We start from the raw sequence: 23494 nt of genomic DNA on the forward strand, positions 1-23494 counted from the left end.
TGCGCTACGTGTATTACTTTACGCTACGTTGCGCTACGTGTATTACTTTATCTGTCGTTTAAAAAATTGTGTTTTGCGGGAACAGTTTTCTGGCGATTTCACATTCGACAAAGCGGCACTCATGTGATATGACTTCCATCTGACACAGTTCAACTAGAATACAATTTTTTTCAATTGATCTGTGTATTTGCTGCCAATAACAAGCCATGTTCCTGTTAAGTGTTTATTTGCATTCGGAGCTCCTTGGCAATTTTTATCGAAATCAACCTCGGATGTATTTGGTCGGTTTACATACTCAGAAATCGATAAAGTCCGCTGCAAGTAGATCGAGTAGTAATAAGCAGTTAAATATTATGACTTAACTCTTGGGAATCTGAATTATGTTTTCAATAATACACTTCACCGACAATCAATTTAAACTTAGATCAATAAATACCACAGGTGTTCGTCACATAGCCTGGATACAGTAATACATTCTATTTTTAAATATTTTGTTTTATTTATTTATTTCGGTCAAGATAGTGAATACATGTCATTTAAAAAATTATTCCACTATTTTTCATGAAAGAAAATTAGTATAATATATAAATAAATATTTATTTATATATAATACTAATTTTCTTTTTATGAAAAATTGTGAAATAATTTTTTAAATGACATATATTCACTATTTTGACCAAAATAAATAATAATTAAAATTAAAAAATAATATTTTTTTTTTTTATAAAAAACTGTATCCATGCAATGTGACGAGCACCTTTGATAAATACAAGCTAAAACACTACATTTAATTCATGATAAAATTACAAAAAATATGAACTTCTTCTACTGATGTACCGGCATACATCCTATGTTGTTTTTGATAAAAATGGCCGAGGAGTTCCGAATGGTTAATTTGTTTTAAAACGAGAAGTAGCCTGTGATGTCGGCTAAATTTGTTAAAATATAGGGGTCTAGTCTGTGGTGTTCGGTATTATTGCTGAATTTCACCATTGTGAACTAGCACATGTTGTCTGGGATATATTGACTATTTTGATTAGGAAACAAATGTTTTACACGATACTAATGAGTAATAATCATTATGAACAACAAACTGCTTGTCAATGACCCATTACCAAGCTGGTGGTAATGCACCAGTCAAGTGTAACCCCTCCCCCACCAACCCCCAGGTCCGGCGAATAGCGGGGACTTTGACTTTTCAGCCAACCCCGGGTAAAACCCCCGTCCTGCGGTGACGATCTGATGGTCAAATCCCAGCCAAATGCCACCGCACCCCAGGGAGCCTAGGTAAAGCCCATTCCCCGCTATATTTTGCGTGAAGACAAAACCACCGCATTCACCCGGCACTGCGGGGCCACCTAAAACACGGCCCATTTCCCTGGCTATCCCCGGTTTACCGCCGGACCTGGGGGCCGTGGTAACAATTGACTGGTGCATAATGCCTCCTGAATATCATTGACCAGCTCCCAAGTTCTCGAAGCATCTTGAGATTCACCCTCGTGAACACCAAACGTGAATATTTCACTCGTGGCTACGCCACTCGTAAAATATAGCTTTTGGGGGTCACTCGGTGAATTATATTACAATCTTACACTGAAATAAACTAAAACCCTCTACATATTATTTTAACAGTAAATGTTCACAATTTGGCAAAAAATGTTCACAATTTGGCAAAAAAATGATGCGGTTCTTTTCTGTTGAAATTAACTAGCTTCTATATATAACTTACTTCATAAAATATTACTGTATTTGAAGCGGCATCGTCGAATACCCCCGATGCACCACTCCACTACGCTTCGTTGTGTATGAAGTGTAACTGAAGAAAAAATGGTTGCCGATAATGTGGAAGCAGAAGAAAACGATATTATGATCAAATCCATCAAATAAACAGAGGATAATTATTTCTTTCCGTTAAGGTCGTTATATATTTCACCGAGTGAGCAAAAAGATATATTCAATTTTGGTGTTTACAAGGTGAAATATATTGCTATCATACACTGAAACAAACAATTATTCTTTTTACTATTTGCCTAAAAATGGAGTATAAAGTCAATTTATTACACTTTTTTGGATACACGCGCCAATTTGTATGCGCACGTAACGTCATTTAGGAAATGACCTCGTTGAATTTGTGTCCCAGCCCTGTGCGCGCTAAAGTTTGATATGGACATGAGAGCGGGCTATAATTTTAAAACAATGAACAATATCAATTTTATATTTTCACTGTTTGAACAATGAAAACTTAATTTTATTTCACTGACAAATCTCTATAAACCGCTGGAAAGCATATAATAAATGACAACCATCTCTATGTCTTTTATCCGATTTAATTGTTTCATTAAAATAAAACTGTTTAACATACCCTCTTTTATATAGTGTATAAAGGTTACGAATATCAAGTGAACCAACATACATGTCATATTTCCGAGAGGCTTCCAAGGGGAATTTGGTCTGAATTCCGGGTGATTTTGATACTACACCAGTGGACTTTTACGCAGCGAAATTTAGCGCAATATCTACATTTACGATACTAGTATAAGAATAAATACAGATACACCCTCTGGTTATAATAATAATTACAATAATGTTTGGACTTAGTCATCGTGGGCCTTCATGGAATTTCACACTCATACTAGTATGAATGCTTGCCACTGTCAACCTTGAGCTAATTTAAAAAAAAGAAAAGAAAAAGGAAAGAAAAAAATAATTTCAGAGGATATGGATCTCCCGGCGGAGGACCAGGGGATGGGTCGGAATTCCGCGGGATTTTGCATGTATGCACCTAAACCATTAAGAGCTATATGTTCAATGAAGTTGGATCGTGGCTAACTTATGTTTGAGCTTGTACAACTTTCTAATACACAAAATAAATCTGAAGCATTGATGTTAGGTAAATATATATATCAGAAGCATTTAAGATCCGATATACTTTATAAATGAATATATAAACCAGATAATTAATTGGTTTATCGTAATAAGCAGCTTTTTACAGTAACATTTAGAATATTAAGGTAATGTTTTATTCTTATGTTTAGCCGATGATTTTAATATTTTATTGGTCATATTAGTAAGTCATATGTTGAAAATTGTATAAATACGAAATTCAAATGATATTGAACTATATTTGATGAATTGCAATAGAACTATTTTTAGTTCATCCTTTATATATCAATCAGAATATAATTAAGTCGCTCACTGCATGCATAGCATATAGAAGTAATTAATGTTGATACATTCATATGTAAATATAACCCCCCCCCCCCCAAAAAAAAAAACCCCGTAAAGTTTACGAGGAATAAAATATGAAGGTCTGTTCTGTTTATCAGCATGTCTTTTTTACTATGACAAGGTTAACAGCTGCTGTAAGTTTTTTTTATTTGTTAGTGCATGCACAGGGGTTTCTCTCGAAAAAAACTATTCTTATATATATATATATAAGAATATTTTTTTTAGAGAGAACCCCCTGTGAGTGCATGTAGTTAGATATTTGAGACGAAACATCATGCTTCCAGGTTGCATACTAGCATAGAATGTGTGTATAATTGATTCTTATTAAGTATGCTTATATTATTCTTCTTTTTTGTATTTTTCGTCATGCACCGTGTCTGCATTATTTTTGGCATTTGACATTCGGAAATAAACAAATATTGACTTTTTTGTTAAACATATTAGTGATGTGTAGCCGTAAAGCTATTACGCATGCGTATAAGTTGTTTACATGTACATATGTCACGTGACAATAAATCTAAAGATGGCTTCCTCAGAGCAAATTAGAACGTTGCAGGGGATAAAATGTTTTTGTAAACAACAATGAACTTGATCAACTTAGCATTGGTGGGCAAGACAAACAACAAGTGTGAAACTTGTTGTTTAGACTGCCATGATTCTTCCGCTGTACGCTGAAAAGTTATAACACAAGACAAAATATTAAAAAAAACACTTTCTGCAAGAAGTTGTTTACAATATTGACATTCACTCGTACTCATTTGTTTTTTGCAGTTTATAATATATGGTTAATTTTATTTCATTGTAATATACCTTAATGTTTTAAGCAGCATACGCATGAAAACGTGAGCTTCAAAATGTCAAGAATGTGTCTGTGTTCAGAGGTTCCGGTTGATTGCCTTGTGCCAATTAAGAATAATTAGCGGGTTTAAAAAGAATCATTTCTATGGATGCACAGCGCAGAATCGGTCAGTACCGGGAAGCTCCTGGTTCTGACATTGTGAAACAAGGACTCCTGAAGAAATTGAAGGTACTAAGTTGCATTAATACAGTGGTTAAAAATAACACTATTAATTTATATCTAAGGATACGAATATTCAAATAATTTTATCATGATATTGTATATTTTTTACTGTATAATGAATTGGGATTAATAATGGTATCTTGGGTTAATTTTAATTGAATATTGTCAATTTTTTATCTGATTGTTTTTACTGCTGTTTTGTTAAATGTTTATATCATTATTTCATACATTGTATGTGTTAAAGCTGCACTCTTATAGATTGACCGTTTTGACATTTTTTTTATTTTTTTAGCTAATTCTTGCGTTTTTGTCTGAAAACCAGTGATATAAGACTGCTGGCAAAATATCAGATTGCAGATTTCATATGAACATTCGAGAATTGATGTTTTATGTGTAGTGTGTGTGGGTGCTAGTGTTCCGGCGGTCGTGGGTTCGAGCCCCACACCGGGCGCACTTTTCCTCCTAGGTTTACTTTATATGGTCAAAAGGGTTAGTAACGCTTTTAGAAAAATAAGTTTTTTGGCAGATTTCCAAACGATTGAATTTGATGTGTTCTTTAGTGAATTATCTTATATGACTGAATTGAATGTAATGATGTCAAAAACAGCTGATTCTGAGACAAAAAATTGAAATAAAGGTGAAAACTGTCAATCTGTGAGAGTGTAGCTTTAACTTTTCGTACAGGATGTTTGTTTTTTTATTCCATATCACACTGTAGCCTAATGCACTAGTTTAAAAACAAATCATGTTCTAAACAGGTTGGTCATAAAAAGGGTGTTCTGAAAAATATTGAAATTGTATTTAAACAAGTATTTGATGTTTGAAATAGATTATTAAAGGCTACATTCATATTTTACCATGCTACTTCGAAAGTATTTTGCACAAAACAAGAATTAATTGCATTAAAATATAGGCTTTAAATACTTCTTTCAACAAAGCTTCTAATGGCACAGGCAACACTTTTGCATTGTTATCGGTAGATTCATTTAAACACTGTTATGTTTTTATGGTAAGGAATAAAAAACAAGAACCATAAACTCATAACTGTTGGTTGGATATTGACTTTTCGTGCACAGAACTAATATGAAATTACATATAATGATTATATGGCTTGTTTTATGGTCTTTTATAGACGTAATAATGCTTATCCCAGGATCCCAATCAGAATGAATGGCATCAAAACAATTTTGCTGCAAGAAAAACATTGAAAATCTTCTCGTCTGAAACCGCTAGGCCCATATCTTTGATGGCACAAGAAGCTGGTTTCATGGCTAAAATGAGAACCGTTGATGATATTTTTGTATTACAAAATTTGATGAACAATTTTGACTTACGTTGTAATTTTTGAAGCAACAGCAATAAAATGTAGACCATGACTACTTATATTATGTTGTCTTTGGATGAGCTTTTCTGTGTCCTTTTGATCTACTTTCTTATTTTAGAAGCTACAGCAATGAAATTTGGATGATGTTTACAGTTCTGAAAACAAATATCAATGTTGTGCTAGGATGATGTTAAAGCTGCACTCTCACAGATTGAACGTTTTTAGCTCGACTATTCGAAGAATAAGGAGAGCTATACTACTCACCCAAGCGTCGGCGTCTGCGTCGACGTCACCCCTTGGTTAAGGTTTTGCGTGCAAGCACACATAGGTTAATATCTCAGCAACTACTTGAGGTATTGCATTGAGACTTTATACAATGGTACTCAACTATCCAACCTACTTAATTTACAATGTTAGATAACTCTAGTTTGCATTTAATGTAAATAATTGCCCTTTATTATTTGACTTAGAAATTCTGGTTAAGGTTTTGCATGTTAGCACACATAGGTTAATATCTCAGCAACTACTGGATGAATTGCATTGAGACTTTATAAAATGGTACTCAACCATACAATCTACTTAAATAACCAAGTAAGATAACTCTAGTTTGCATTAAATTCAAATAATGGCCCCTTTTTAATTCAACATAGAAATTCTGGTTAAGGTTTTGCATGTAACCACTTTTAAGTCAATGCTTCAGCAAATACATCATGTATTGCATTGAAACTTTACATACAGGCTCCTAACCATTTAACCTTCTTATTTAATCAAGTAAGATTTTTGCCCCTTTATTATGCGACTTAGAAATTCTGGTTAAGGTCTTGCAAGTTAGCACACATACATGTAGGATACTATCTCAGCAACTTCTTGATGTATTGCATTGAGACTTTATACAATGGTATTCAACCACCCAACCTAATTGATTAATCAAGTTAGATAACTGTGTTTTGCAAATAATGGCCCTTTATTATTACACTTAAAAATTCTTGTTAAAATTTTGCATGTAACAACATTAAGTTAATATCTCTGCACATCATGTATTGCATTGAAATCTAATCTAAAAGTGATCCATGCATGTTTCGCCAAAACTTTTCAATCCTTACACTGAAAAGCGGCGGAATAGTCGAGCGCGCTGTCTCTGTGACAGCTCTTGTTAAGTTTTGTCTTGGAACGAGCCAATTTATGCGAAAATGCATGCATACCAGTGATATAAGACTGCTGACAAATCATTAGATCGCAGATTTTTATATATTTAAGTTTAAAAATTGATATTTTATTATTTTTCTTAAACCATAAGTAACAGTTTCAGCCATAAAACATTAATTTTGGAACAGAATTATGAAAATCTGCGATCTGGTCTTTTGTCAGCAGTCTTTTATCACTGGATTGCAGATATTTACGCAAAAAAAATAGCTCATTCCAAGACAAAAAATAAAAAGGTTGTAAAAACGGTAAATCTGTGAGGGTGCAGCTTTTACCACTACAGCATTTAACAATACTGGATCATAGTTTAATCCCTAACCATTTGCCATTAACCAGTAAACTCATTCATTCTCATAAAAAAAAACGGTTTTAAAATTCACTTTGGAAAATATCAAATTGATATCTTTCACTGCTTTGAAATTATAGCCAGCTCTGATATTGAAAACGAATGTCAGCGCGCTCAGGGCTGGGATACATTTTTGATAAAAGGCATTTCACTTACAATTTGGCACATTTTTTTTAAAAGTACAATAATTGTCCTGTTTATCATAATTGTCCTGTTTATCATACAATGAAAAATTTATCCATGTTTTTTTTCATTTTAAATGAAATCATGGTGGCGGGGCCCATTTGATTAGGGGAAAATAGCGTTGTTTCGTCAAAAGCAGAAAAATACTAACAGGATTTATATAATGTGCATCTTGTTTTCATACATTTTATTCAACAAACCCATCAAGATATTCATGAATGGCACTTTATTGCTACGGTACATTTGCTAAAAGAGGTTGTGCTTCTAAAAAAAAAAAATGTCACGTTGCAATCAGTGAAATATAGCCTTGGTGCTCACTGAGTACTTCATGAGTGAAATATGTCTTTTGCTGCAGCACTCACAGTGAAATACATATCAAAATTTTACTGTGAAACAATCGTTGATCATCTTCTGTACAATTATAATGAATTCCTTATTAATTCAGTTGATATCATAGCATTATCAGCAATCAATAAATCATTAATGAATGTCATACTATTTAATTTTTAGTTTAAAATATTATAGAAGTTAAAATGTTGCTTACTTGTGTTTCAGACAATGAAGAAGAAATATTTTATTCTCCGATCAACAAGCAGCAGTGGGCCCTCCCGTCTGGATTACTACGACAGTGAGAAGAAGTTCAAAACTGGACATCTTCCTAAGCGCTCCATCCATCTTTTTAAATGCTTTAATATTAACAAGAAAATTGATAAGCATAAAAGTGTGATTTCAATATTCGAAGGAACCGAATGTTTCTCAGTTATTGCGGATTCTGAAGAGGAACAGGAAGATTGGTTAAGCAAACTTCTTGAATACCAGAATGAATATCTGCCCGATGGGGAGGGCCCTAAACCTCATTTTGGTATGTACAGATTATCACTTTTTTCATTATGCGGAGTTTTTGCTAAAATAGGGTTTAAGCTAAGAGTTATAGAAGGGTACTGCAACCTGTCCCTTTTTGGTAGCACCCTTCTGCCCTCATGGAGACCAGCATGGGTACCCTCCTGCCTTCATAGAATTAAATGCTTAAAATGATAAAAAAAACTTTTTTCTTTCAAAAATCTTAACATAACATTATGAATTCATACAAACTTGACATATTTGGCAATGGTACCTTAGGCACAATTCTTACTTTTTATTTTGTGAAAATCATAATGTTTAAATTCTTCCATGCCAGACAGACTGAGCCCTTTTCTCCCTAAGCACCATTCCTTTTTTCTGCAACACACTGTCCCTTTTCTGCAGGTCCCTGTCCTTTGAAAGCCTGGCTAAAACCCTATAAAGAGTCATTGAAGGGCGCTTCATCCTGTCATTTTTGTAGCACCATTCTGCCCTCATGGATACGAGCATGTGCACCCTTCTGCCATAAAATGAAATTAAATGCTTCAGACTGTCAAAATTTATTTTGTTTTGATTAACACATATATGATACATTTATTAATTTATACATACAAGCTTGTTTGGCAGTTAAAAGCTTCCTTATAAATTGAAATGTAATATTTTTTCCAAAATAAAATGCGTAATGTTCAAGTTCATCAATGTGCCCTTTCCTCCCTCAGAACCCTGTAGGCTCTCTTCTTCAGCACCCTGCCCTTTTTTAAACATGGCTAAACCCTATTTATGAAAAAAAAATCATCTTCTTAGGCCTAAAAAACATTTGGTTCGGGTTACCCGACCCTACCTACGAAAGAGGCGTCAACGCTACCGTTTTTATTATTATAGTCAGTTTGAAAATAAAATGAAAAATAAAAAAAAACATACTTGCTTTTCAATATGTAGTTTAAATCTTGAATGCTTTATACAGTATATTTACTTTAACACCATTCTCCAATGATGAAAATAACATTCTTATATATAGCCTAATTAAAAAAAATAAAATAAAAAGCCTAACAACCCTACCTATTTTTGAAAAGTATGGAACCCTAACCAAACCTTTTTTTACATTGACATTATAGTTAGTTCAACAATTTGACCAATCAATTCAGCCTTCATTTAAATAGTAATTTCTTATCCAATCAAAATAAAGTAAAACTGTGATGTACGTGTACCTGTACGCCAAACATAATTACATATACATGTATGGACTTTTATGCAATACATTAGATTGTTTTCCAAGGAATCAATTTTGGAAGTTTTAACCCATTTTTAGGGAGTAATATACTTGAACTTTCAAACTTCCTTTAAAGGAAGCCCTGACAAACATGTTGAAATGCAAAGTTCCGAAGTGGGTCTTGCTCAATTGTAAATTTAGGGCTTCCCTTAAGAATTTTAAACTGCCATCACAATACCTTGTACCATAAATATTGAAAGTTTTTCACTGAAATGTGAAAGTTTTTGTCTCTGATCACAGCAGATTGTTCCAATATTTTTTTTAAAGATGCACTCTTACTCTCAACTGAGATTAACCACAATTTAATAATAAAATTGTTTTGATATATCAAAAAGGATGAAAAAATGTCGAAAACACTGGCTCTTGTGAAGGATTCCGAGTTTAATTTGAAAGAAAGGTGCAGAAAACATGATATTTCTACCTTATGAGACAATATTAGATCACTGTAAATCTTTTAGCATTCACCAATCATTTAATATTTTTGCGTTTTCAGCTATTAAATACACAGTTACAATCTTGTTATATAAATCAGTAATTAATATTTTCCAAAAATCTATTATTTAGTGTGTAGCTAAAGATACATCACACAAAAATTTGTTTGTTATACACGTGTATGTATTAATTTTGAATAAGCGTCCCACTTTAACTATTATGTTAGAGATTAAAAAACAACGACAAAGAAACACTAACTTTTGGGAGATTTCTCCAAAATAATGGAAGTTATTGTGCTACCAATGACTCAAATTGAAAGTTTTGTCACATTTTAGAGTTAAATACACTTCCAAACTTCCTTAAATGTCAGCCCTGGGTAGTTAAAACTTTTAGTACAAGAATTAGATGTCTTACTCTAAGAGTTATATGTATCTCCAGGATGGATAAATGTCATGGCAATTTTTACATAAAAGGGCAAAAAAATAACGTGACCATGTTTAAATTTTCTTAAAAGGGCATCTTGGTATAATCATAATAGCAGTTTAGCAGTGATATTAACATTTGATGACTAAGACTTATAAGCATCTGTATAAACCGTGATTTATTAAACCAGTTGTCTAAAAAGCCTGCCCCCGCTATTACACACACTGCTGCTTGTAGGAATTAAAATACAAAATTTATGCTGATACTAAAACAATGTACTGTGCTATTACCAAACCCTTTAAAATGTAGATTTTCACATCACTGTGTTTTGAATATTTTTATCAATTAATAAATCAAGCCCAATAGTGCCTGCATTTGCAAATGGCAGTGTTTTTTTCCCTTTTAGGGGAATAGTGGCGGGGCCATTTGATGGGGTAAAAAAAGCGTAGTTTTGGCAATAAGGGGAATAATACTAACATAATTATATAAGTTTTAGCTTGTTTTCAAACCTATTATACAACAAACTTATGGACTAATTCATAAATGACTACTAATTGCTACATTTACTGAATGATCAGAGGGCATTTCTCCCCAGAAAAGGGATTATTTAAGTGGGTATGGGAAAAATATACTTTTTTCAGGAAGAGAATAGGGTCGAAAACCCCCACTGTATTTTCATATCACTGTGTTTCAAATACAATTTTTAATTCCTGTATCAGACCCGTAACAGTGCCTACATTTACATTGGCAAGACATGATTCAATGAAATTTCATCTCATACAGGGTGTGTTTTTTTCTTTAAAATGGAAGGTGTCTGGGGCCTTTGAGAGGGGAAAAATTTGCTGCGTTTAAGTGAAAAAGGGGATTTTTTTGTATATGATGTGCATGTTTAAATTTCAATTTGCTATTAAACAATTTTAGGGCCTTTTTTACCAGTGATGGGGAAGTCCTTTTTGTAAAAGGAAAAACAACAACATTTGTTTATTTTTTCAGTTTCGAGGAAACATCACAGAGTACCAGTACTTTTTTAAATAATTTGGATCCGTCTGAGAAAAAATATCTTTAGAGCAATAGATATGTCACACAGAAGCATCATTTATTTAATTGTGAAATTTTCATAAAAGATTATAAATACTCACTGTAGGGGAATTTATATTTTTATGGGAAAAACGAAGCTTATTTTCTGTCTACTATTACTATAAGGTTAAAAAAAGAACTGTCATAAAATATTGTAGTTCAGATGAATAGCTTATATGAGTTCAGTTAAAAACTGTTCAATGAGCTAATAGCTTGAATTATTAACTTCAGCTTGGCCGCATAATTTTCAATAAGCGGGCGTCTGCTAAATGTTATTGTGACCACCGTGAGGCCTAAAAAAAAATACATTTGGTTCGGGTTACCCGACCCTACCTACGGAATAGGCGCCGGCCCTACCGTTTTTATAGTCAATTTGAAAAAAAAAATGAAAAATTAAAAAAAAAAAAAAAAAAAAAATAAATAAAAAAATCTCGTTTTTTTTTTTAAATTGCTTTTTAATATTAAGTTTAAACCTTAAATTCTTATACAGAAGATAGCTTTAACACCATTCTCCAATGATGAAAATTATTTTCTTATATAAAACCTAATAAAAAAAAAAAATAAAAAAAAATAAAAAGCCTACCTACCCTACCTATTTTTTTTAAGGATGTAACCCTAACCAAACAATTTTTTTTTTAGGCCTGAGTTCTGATGAAAATTGTAACGTATTTGTTTTATTTGTCTTTACAGAATATGTGTGGCAAGGCAGTATCAAGAAGAAGTCCAAGACCTCTTGTACACGGATTGAAGGACCATACAGATTATGTTTGTCGAACAAGGAAGTTAGTCTTGTTGAGCTTGACAAATTTCATCCGTCATATGTCTTTCAGGTATGTAATACTACATTTGTATTGACTTGCTGAATATTTATTATTTGTGACCTTTGTACAGTACACTCAACGAGTTAGACCCACTTTCCTCGCTCACTCCGAGGGATAAAGTCGATGATCGCGGGTTTCCTCCGAGGGTAAAACTGTTGCCCTCGCTAAAATCCCCCCCGAGTTCCTCCGAGTGGCTGGCTTACCGCCGAGTTTAATATGAACGATAGCCTTGAGAATCGTCCGATTTTATGATCCTGCGGCGGAACTCGGAGTCTAATCAGATAAGCAAGAAATCATTCTTGTTCAGAAGTTACATATTTTTATTGTTATGCACATTGTTTAGTGTAAAAGATTCTTACATGTACCAACGTTTAATTTGTATTAATGTCCGTAAATGCCAATTGAATTTTGTCTTGAATTATAAACATTGAATCATTAAAGTATATCCACTAAGTTATTGCATCATAAAGCAGCCGACTATGTACGAGATTCTGAACCATGACCTCTGACGTCAAGCGCGTGATCAATACAATGTAGAATATACTATTTATTATTTTTGGTTAAAAATAGCTATGACGTTTCATGGAATTTTCCACAGAAAACGTAGCAAAAAGGCCTTCAAAACCATGCGCTGTGAACTTTGAACGCGTGTTTGACCTCCTGATTTTCCGAAAATGTGTAACCTAGAATTACATGTGTTTATCAGTCATTAGTAAAACATGTTTATAAGATGCATGTGCAACTAGTGAAATACGACTGCATTCTTGTGGTAAGCTAACTTCATGCAAAACAGGCAGAGGAAAAAGAATAATAGCAATTTACTGGAGCCGTCGTAATCTGTTGAAAATTTTAATAAAATAAATATAACTTTAGCGTAGATTTTTATCTAGTGTCCGCAGAGTTTCGCGGAGTTAACCCCTCCGAGGAACGCAGAGTTCGTTATTCTTCGGTCGACTTATCACCCTCCGAGGTCCTTAAATTCAAACTCCGAGGAACGCAGACAGTCGATAAAATCATTGTGTTGGCCGCGATAGCAAAAATCCGCGAAGGGAAACGGAAAGTGGGTGTAACTCGTTGAGTGTACTGTACATGTATTTTGGAGTTGGTCAATTTTTGCCTTTATATTTGATAAGGACAAAAAATGGTTTGGTTAGGGTTATCATTTTCAAAAACAGAAAGGGTAGGTAGGCATAGAAAAATCCGACCCGAGGGCACGCGCGTAAGCCGGTAACGAGGCTTGCTGAGTTACCGGTCACGCAGCGTGCCTGAGGGTCGGATTTTTCGATCCGGACCGGTAAAACATGATTTATATTTTTTCTTGCATACCTAAAATTATGAATTTGTTGAAAAATTGACGTAGAAAACGCACTTTTGTACATTTCGCCAAAAAGCGCGTGCGGCGTTGTGTACTGACGTCATAAAGCGCAGTAATTTTAAATCACTATCGATGTCAATAGTTCCTTTAAAAATCGGGCTTTTACGAGTATTTATTTTCAATTTTAATTAAAAGTATTGTATTCTTATATTTTTGATTCCGCTTTATTGAAATTGCATATATACTTTCATAAATCATACAATAAAAGAAATAAGAAGTGGCGCGTTGTTTCGTGTGACTCATCTTACATGGGGGTTTAAGATGAGTTTTTCCAGCACTGGTCACATGACCGGAAACACACGTCCAGTATGCAAGAAAAGACATTGGTTCTACATGTTACATAAGACATTGGTTCTACATGTAACATAGGACATTGGTTCTACATGTAACATAAGACATTGGTTATACATGTAACATAAGTAGGGATGTAGAATGAACCCATATCTCATTGACCAGACAATATTTCCAAACAAACATCTACTGATAGATTCATACTGGTGACTTTGAAATTTCGGATGCATACATTTCAGTTTAATGTTTTTTTTCTTTTTAACTTAATTTTTTTTTTCTGTTTTATGTTTGTTAGTTTCCTGAAAAATAAATATGTAAGTTCTATTCTTTGGTTTATACATTAAATTCAGCTTACAGAGACGAAGTGATACCCATTACCTTCAAGTATATCACTAGCAACCACTGCTCTATAATATTCGATTATAGCCGATGTCTAATCGGTTGATGGTCTCCGATTGTAACCGATAATCGATTGTAAAATTCAACCGATTGCCCATCACTAGGGTCTACATGTGGCATAATACATTGGTTCTACATGTGGCATAAGACATTGGGTCTACATGTGGCATAATACATTGGTTCTACATGTGGCATAAGCCATTTGGTCTACATGTCACATAAGACATTGGTTATACATGTAACATAAGACATTGGTTATACATGTAACATAAGACATTGGTTATACATGTAACACAAGACATTGGTTATACATGTAACATAAGACATTGGTTATACATGTGAAATAAGACATTGGGTCTACATGTAACATTAGACATTGGGTCTACATGTAACATGATACATTGGTTATACATGTACATGTAACATAAGTAGGGATGGAAACCGGATACCAAATCGGTATCCGGGTATTCGTATCAAGTATTCGAATACTATCCGGATACTCGTATCAAATTGTTTTCATAATAAGTAAATTTCCTATTATATGTCACCCACCTTCTGTTATTTGACATAATTGTCCACTTAATTTATAATTCGTCATATGGCAATTTCACTTTTTCATTCATTCTTTCTCAGTCTTAATAATTTATAATGTTATAATCAAAGCTAAACAACTCATTTTACGTCATAAAACTCATGATGAATACCACATAAACACCTCGCGAATTTGATAGTCACTTCGGCCGAGGTGGTTGCTTGTTTACTGCCACGTGCTTTCGATTTTGTTATTTATCAGCAGGTTTCATGTTAAATGACGCTTTGATTATTTGGTCGTCTATTGTAGTTTTATTTCATTACATTGTTTGATTTAATGCAATACCTACAATTTCTGCGAGTTTTGTAATGAAGGATATAATTGCGGAAAAGATAAGAAGAGAAAAAGACGATCTGATTTTTCTTTATTTACATGGGTGTACTTTTTTTATTTATCAATAAACTAAACATGTTTGCATATCGTATGAAAAATAAATTACAAGATGCAAAATGATCGAAATTTGATTGAAAAGTGAAAAGATAAACAAATTTGTTTTTGTATTTATTGTTCAGATAGCAATAATTTCTTCATGCATATTCATCAAAAATACGATTGGTCATTAATAGCTTTGATTGCACGACCCTTATCTTTTGATTGGACGAACAATTCCTACGGATTAATGATCAATCTGTTTAATATCAACTAGTGCCAATTAGTGTCAATTAAGCACATCTGAGATCATAAAACAACACTTGTCATTGTAAACAAGGTCATAGAACTTTACAGGGTGCTGCACAAGGACACAATACCACGCCTTGTGCAAACACCCAATTAGCAGACGATTTGTGACACATACCCGCTTCGCGACAGACACTGTTGATCACCTGAAATATTTCATCTCAAAAGTTTTATAACAATTGCTATGTCTCTGCTAAGCTATTTCATTGAAATTTTAATTCTTAACGAATAGTCGAATACCCATTTTGGTATCCGAATACTTGCGTGATATCCGGATATCCGGATACTCGGATATTCGCTTCCATCCCTAAACATAAGACATTCGTTCTACATGAAACATAAGACATTGGGTCTACATGTAACATAAGACATTGGGTCTACATGTAACATAATACATTGGTACTACATGTGGCATAAGACATTGGGTCTACATGTAACATAATACATTGGTTATACATGTAACACAAGACATTGGTTCTACATGTGACACAAGACATTGGTTCTACATGTGGCATAAGACATTGGGTCTACATGTAACATAAGACATTGGTTATACATGTAACATAAGACATTGGTTATACATGTAACATAGATATTGGGTCTACATGTCACATAAGACATTGGGTCTACATGTATCACAAGACATTGGTTATACATGTAACACAAGACATTGGGTCTACATGTAACACAAGACATTGGTTATACATGTAACACAAGACATTGGTTATACATGTAACACAAGACATTGGTTATACATGTAACATAAGACATTGGTTATACATGTAACACAAGACATTGGTTATACATGTAACACAAGACATTGGGTCTACATGTAACACAAGACATTGGTTATACATGTAACATAAGACATTGGTTATACATGTAACATAAGACATTGGTTATACATGTAACATAAGACATTGGTTATACATGTAACACAAGACATTTGGTCTACATGTAACACAAGACATTGGTTATACATGTAACACAAGACATTGGGTCTACATGTAACACAAGACATTGGTTATACATGTAACACAAGACATTGGTTATACATGTAACACAAGACATTGGTTATACATGTAACACAAGACATTGGGTCTACATGTAACACAAGACATTGGTTATACATGTAACACAAGACATTGGTTCTACATGTAACACAAGACATTGGTTATACATGTAACACAAGACATTGGTTATACATGTAACACAAGACATTGGTTATACATGTAACATAAGACATTGGTTATACATGTAACACAAGACATTGGGTCTACATGTAACACAAGACATTGGTTATACATGTAACACAAGACATTGGTTATACATGTAACACAAGACATTGGTTATACATGTAACACAAGACATTGGGTCTACATGTTACACAAGACATTGGTTATACATGTAACACAAGACATTGGGTCTACATGTAACACAAGACATTGGTTATACATGTAACACAAGACATTGGGTCTACATGTTACACAAGACATTGGTTATACATGTAACACAAGACATTGGTTATACATGTAACATAAGACATTGGGTCTACATGTAACACAAGACATTGGTTATACATGTAACATAAGACATTGGTTATACATGTGAAATAAGACATTGGTTATACATGTAACACAAGACATTGGGTCTACATGTAACACAAGACATTGGTTATACATGTAACATAAGACATTGGTTATACATGTGAAATAAGACATTGGGTCTACATGTAACATAAGACATTGGGTCTACATTAACACAAGACATTGGGTCTACATGTAACACAAGACATTGGTTATACATGTAACATAAGACATTGGGGTTACATGTAACATAAGACATTGGGTCTACATGTAACATAATACATTGGTTATACATGTAACATAAGACATTGGTTCCACATTAAACATAAGACATTGGTACTACATGTGGCATAAGACATTGGATCTACATGTAACATAATACATTGGTTCTACATGAAACATAAGACATTGGTTCTACATGTAACATAATACATTGGTTCTACATGAAACATAAGACATTGGGTCTACATGTAACATAATACATTGGTTCTACATGAAACATAAGACATTGGTTCTACATGTAACATAATACATTGGTTCTACATGAAACATAAGACATTGGGTCTACATGTAACATTAGACATAGGTCCTGCATGTGCATGTAACATTATTTGATTTTTATCTCCTCAGTTCTCCAGTATACGAAGGTGTGGACATTCTGACAATTTCTTCTTCATGGAGGTTGGCCGTACTGCCGTCACTGGGAGCGGCGAGTTGTGGATGCTTGTTGAAGACACCCAGACCTCTCTCTATATGCACAACAGAATACTTGAGTATGTACAATGAATTAATGTTGATTGTTTTTGCTTGTTTTGTTGTGTCTTATGTGAACTGTTAATTCGTAAACCCATTGTATCTAAATCTATGATTGTGGAAACTCTACCGTAAAGATCACATGAAAAATCATTTGAAGTGAAAATTGCAATAATAAGGGACATTTTATGAATCAAATTGAGATATCTTTTTTTTTCTTCAATTTTTGCAGTTGCGAAATAGCCTTAAAGGGTTTTAACTAGGCAATTATTAAAGGCTGCTGCTCCATGCCTTTTTTGGTCCCACGTTTCAACCCTCAAGAGATAAGCATGAAATATTTGTTTGTTTTATTAACAAAATTTCCTGTCCAATCATAAATTTATACAAACACACTACACAATGTACACGTTTGGTTATTATCGGTACAACTAAAATTACTTAAATTTAACGCAGTTTCCAATATTTTTGGAATAATTGTTTATATTCATGTTGCTAAAGTCATTCAAAGTGCAATAAAAATGTGCCCTTTTCTCCCGAGGCACCCTGTCCCACTTCTGCAGCCCCCGGTCTGACTTAATCCCTACCTTATTTCAAGCACTATTAAAGGAGGTGAAAAAGCACTGGGCCTAGTATCTGAAAACTCCCAAAGCTCTATGATTCTCGTAAATCTATCATTAGCCACTCGACTAAGCATTTTTCCACTAACTGAAAACATTTTATTTTAAGGTTGCATCATAAACTCCCTCAATAAGTTATGGTAATGAATGGGTTCCTTTAATGCTTTCATAGCAGATTTTCTGTATACTAAGTAACATGTTTCAAACATAAAATGCAGTTTTCTGCTTACTTGTGAAGTTTTCACGTATTGATTTACTGATTAGAAAAGAGCTTTGTATTGATCATACTGACAAAGAAAGAATAAATCCAATTTGATAACAGAATAGTGCAAATTTTAACAGGAATTTTAACCGTTAAGGGAAATCCACTCTTGTTACCTGTTTCACATCACTTACTGGTGCGTCTATCTGCCAAGTAAATTTGCAAGCTGAAAACTAAGATCTCTATCCAAAATGTTTCAAATTAAAGCTATGTTTTGCATGAGCACACGCCCATGGAATCTAAGCAAATATTGGACTGATTATTAAGAACTTTGTTAAAGTTAACAGTGTTGTTAACATTATCATTGTTAACTTTAAATTGTTACTGCTCTGGATGTTTAATGGATACACTTGTTATATTCTGTATTATAAAGCTGCACTCTCACAGATTGGCCATTTAAACTTGGAAAGAGCAAATTTTTGCGTAAATATCTGCAAACCAATGATATAAGATTGCTGACAAAAATCAGATCGTAGATTTTCATATTTCCATTCGAAAAAACTAACGGTTTAAGAAAAATGCATAAAACATCAATTTTTTAACTTAGGCCACACCAAATTAATGTTTAGTTCCTCGGATTTTTGCCAAAAAAAAATTGGAGCGAGCGAGCGAAAAAAAAAAATACTTTTTTTGTCAGTTTTCATAAAAACCGAAGCAAGCAAAGAGCGAAAATATATTTTTCCTTATATTCAATATAAATAAGAAAGATTGTTCAAAATAATTGCCCTTAAACCCATTTTAATGCCATCTTGAACTGAACCTCTAATGGACATTGGGAAAATGTCGGAATACATACTATTTATTCATCCGTGTTTAGTACAAACATTATATGGATAAATCTAATTTCTTATATAATTAAAACATACTTTAATAAGACGATCATTCATAATAATAAATAACCCTGCTTTTAGTAAAAAGTTTGAAACGACTTATATAAATCTACCTGAATCAGTTTAACATAATATGCAACTGTATTTAGACATAACTTAGGATTGATTTTGGATTTGTAAAAAAAGATCACTTACACACTGGCATCATCAAACATCAGACTCCATATAACATAGACTAAATTTTGTTTTTATTATCACAGGAAATGCAATGAGATGTGCATATTAAAACAAAAAGAACAAGGGTATTTTTCAGAGTACTTTTTATACGCCCATCTTACGATGGCCGTATTATGGGAACACCCATGGCGGGCGGGCGGGCGGCTCCACAATGTTGTCCGCTCTCTAACTTGAACATTTCTCATCCAATTTCCACCAAACTTCATGAAAGTGTTCGTTGGTGAAATATCTAGGTCAGCTCGATAACTTGATCATTTCTCATCCAATTTCCACCAAACGTCATGAAAGTGTTTGTTGGTGAAATATCTCGGTCAAGTTCAATAACCAGCCAAATCGCTTTAGGCACTCCAGAGTTATGGCCCCCTGAATTGTCAAAATTGTCCATTTTAGCTTTGTCCGCTCTCTAACTTGAACATTTCTCATCCAATTTCCACCAAACTTCATGAAAGTGTTTGTTGGTGAAATATCTAGTTTGGGTTATTTAGATGTTTTTATGCACCAGCCAATTGTATATCCCCCCCCTAAGTCCCGAATAGCGGGGACTTTGACTTCCAGTCTCTCAAAACCCAGGTAAAATACCCGACCTGCAGGGACACACTGCTGGTAAAATCCCTGCCAAATGGCCCCGCAACCCCGAATACCTATGTGAGGACCATTCCCGACTATTTTCAATATGAAGACAAAACCATTTACTAGGCACTGCGGGGCCACCTGAAAGGTAAAAACACAGCCCATTGCCTCTGCTGTCCCCGGTATACCCCTGGAACAAGGGCGAGGGGTGGGCGGGGCAGTGGTTACAATTGACAAGTGCATTACAATCCCGGATTATGTTGCAAATAAAAACAAAATATAAGGTGATAAACTTAGGCTTACTTATGTTGAGGTATATCCAGATCAGTGTTTATATCGCTATTTGTGAAAAGATATTTGTTAAAAACTGTTGCTTTGTCAGAATTTGATAAAAAATGAGCTTGATACATCAATTTGGACCAAACAATGACTCGTGTTCCAGTTAAGTTGACCTGTGACATCTTCAGCATCGTCGTAACGAGGTAAAATGTTGGTCCCTTGTATTATGACTTGAATAAAATAGTACTAAGTTGATCATTCCGATTTCCATTCAAAACAAGTCACTAATTACGCAATATAATCGCTACCAGTCTCAGATACACATGCTTTATTGCATAATGATTGCTTTAAATAATGATCCTTTAGTGCATGAGACGATCAACAATGACTTCAAGCATGCTCAAAACATATTTAGTGTCAAAAATAAGATTTAATTTCCAAACTTCGATCCACATTGTTTATACCGGAAGCGGCCATTTTGATTGAATTTATTGAACCCATGCTAAACCGATCGATATACAGTATAAAAACACTACGCATCGGTAACTTCCCTTTACAAAAGCATGAAAACTAGCGTAGAAAAAATATACTTGATTATTTTTAGCCTTTTAATAAATTATTACCTGAAAAAAATCTGCTTGGCGATCAAAATGGAGGTGCGGGCGCACAAAAAAATAAAAAAATTTTTTTTTACATTTTCAAAAAAATAGGAGCGGTAAATCCGCGGAACGAAATATCAATTTGCTGTGGCCTTAAATATAAAATTCTGAAATCTGATTTTTTGTCAGCAGTCTTATATAACTGGTATCCATGGATGTTCGCAAAAATTGGCTCGTTCCAAGACAAAAAATAAAAAAGTTGTCAAAACTTTAAATCTGTGAGAGTGAAGCTTTAAAATCAAACGAGATTTTAGACAATTGTTTCAGCTGTACTTGTTTAATCTTAAATATGTGATCATGAAATATTTGAAAATATAACAACAGTGTCGTTAATCACGTTGATAACTTAAACAAAGTTCTGGGCAATCGGCCCATTGTTTATTTTTGCTTTATTGTTTCTTATGTTCAATTAATTACAGAAAAGCATGGCACTAAAGCTGCACTCTCTCAGATCTATCGTTTTGATAACTTTTTTTATCTTTTATCTTGGAATGAGCCAAGTTTTGCTCAGTGATATAAGACTACTGACAAAAGATCCAATCGCAGATTTTCAAATATTTTTTTTAGTAAATTAATGTTTTATGACTAAAAGCGTTACTAACACTGTAAGAAAAATGCATAAAACATCTATATTTGAACAAAAATATAAAAATACTATGATCTGATTTTTGTCAGCAGTCTTATATCACTGGATTTCATGCATTTTCGCTAAAAGATGCTTGTTCCAAGACAAAGAAAAAAATTAAAAAAAGTTGTCAAAACGTTCAATTTGTGAGAGCGCAGCTTTTAAATGAAAAAAGCCTGAACTAGTATATGTACTGTACAAATGCATGTAGATGGCTAATAATTGCGTGTCAATGTTTTCAGGGAAATGGCTACCTCCCGAGCCCAGCAGCAGGAAGGATTCCGTCGCCGTAGCAACACAGGGGGACCCCCGCACTCGTCAGATCACAGCTATAAGATTAGAGGCCGGACAACAAGTGAGAGTCACCATAACCCTGGGTAAGATATTGGTTAAGAAAGCGTTTTGGTGAGGTGGTAGTCTTAAAGCACTTGTCAAGTTTTCAGGCCAAGTTCCTATGGGTCCGACTATTGGACCCATTCCCCTAGCAAAATATATAATATTTTTCCCTATCTGGAGAAAAAAAAATCCCAATCAAAAGAATGTAATGTAGGTTTTGGGTATTATTGAATTCAGAAATCGTTGTTCTTCATCACATTCAGAGATCAATATGCAATATTAACTGTCATGATTAATTGCAATACATAATTTACACTCGCACATATTGATATTTTAGATTTTCAAGTCTTGAAAGTGAAAAGAAATAATAATTTCCTCATTTGTAGCAGACAGAAAAACTTTTTTTTTAGTGTAAGGTTTCACAAATTTTTTTGTAAAGCGATTATTTTTTTGCAAAATGGCATATTTAGCTATGTGAATTGACCCAAAGTGGTTAAAAAGAGGCCTAGGCCAGTATTCATAAAATATCTTAACATTTTTTAATTTAAGTCTATTTCCTAATGTTTTTCATATACTTTTTTTTACATAAAAAGTATGTAAATTCTATAAAATTAATGAAAAATTAAGTTTTTAGAAACTATTAAGGTTATATTTATATGACAATGGAGATACTTTACTAAGGCAAATGACTTAAGTTAGGATTTGAATTAATACTGGATCTGGTTTTGTACTATCTTAAATGTATTAAAAATTTACCCTGGGCCGATATTCATAAAACATCTTAAATCATTTCTTAACTTTAAAAGTCAATTTCCTAAATTTTTCAAAGTCAAATTAAAATAAAAAAGATTAAAGTGGTTTTAACATGAAAGTATTTTGCATCAAATCAATGATAATAATGTATATCAGATATTAGGAGGTCATAATACCTTATGGTTAGTGAGATATTTAACTTAAAGATGCACTCTTACTCCAAAATAAGATTTACCACAATTAATAAAATTGTTTTTTTTATACCAAAAAGGGTGAATAAATGTCGAAAACGATGGTTTTTATGAAGGATACCATGTTTAATTTGAAAGAAAGGTACAGAAAACACAATAAATCTACCTTATGAGATGATAGTAAATCTTTTAGCATTCACCATTGACCAATCATTTAATATATTTGCGTTTTCAGCTATTAAATGCACGGTTACCATTTTGTTATCAGTATTTAATATTTTCCATAAATGCAT

General features: G+C 33.4%; 1 protein-coding gene across 1 annotated transcript in view; it reads left to right on the forward strand.

The window, feature by feature from the left end:
* Positions 1-3744: 3744 nt before the first annotated feature.
* LOC128205563 (uncharacterized) overlaps positions 3745-23494 on the forward strand; it is a 46036-nt gene continuing 26286 nt past the window's right edge. The window contains exons 1-5 of the mRNA XM_052907298.1: positions 3745-4255; positions 7861-8167; positions 12038-12177; positions 17720-17862; positions 22164-22298. Coding sequence (XP_052763258.1) covers positions 4172-4255; positions 7861-8167; positions 12038-12177; positions 17720-17862; positions 22164-22298 — 809 coding nt within the window. The 5' untranslated portion in view covers positions 3745-4171. The remainder of the gene's footprint in view (positions 4256-7860; positions 8168-12037; positions 12178-17719; positions 17863-22163; positions 22299-23494) is intronic.

This window comes from Mya arenaria, chromosome 10 (assembly GCF_026914265.1).
Source record: "Mya arenaria isolate MELC-2E11 chromosome 10, ASM2691426v1".
In the NCBI taxonomy this organism is placed as follows: domain Eukaryota; kingdom Metazoa; phylum Mollusca; class Bivalvia; order Myida; family Myidae; genus Mya; species Mya arenaria.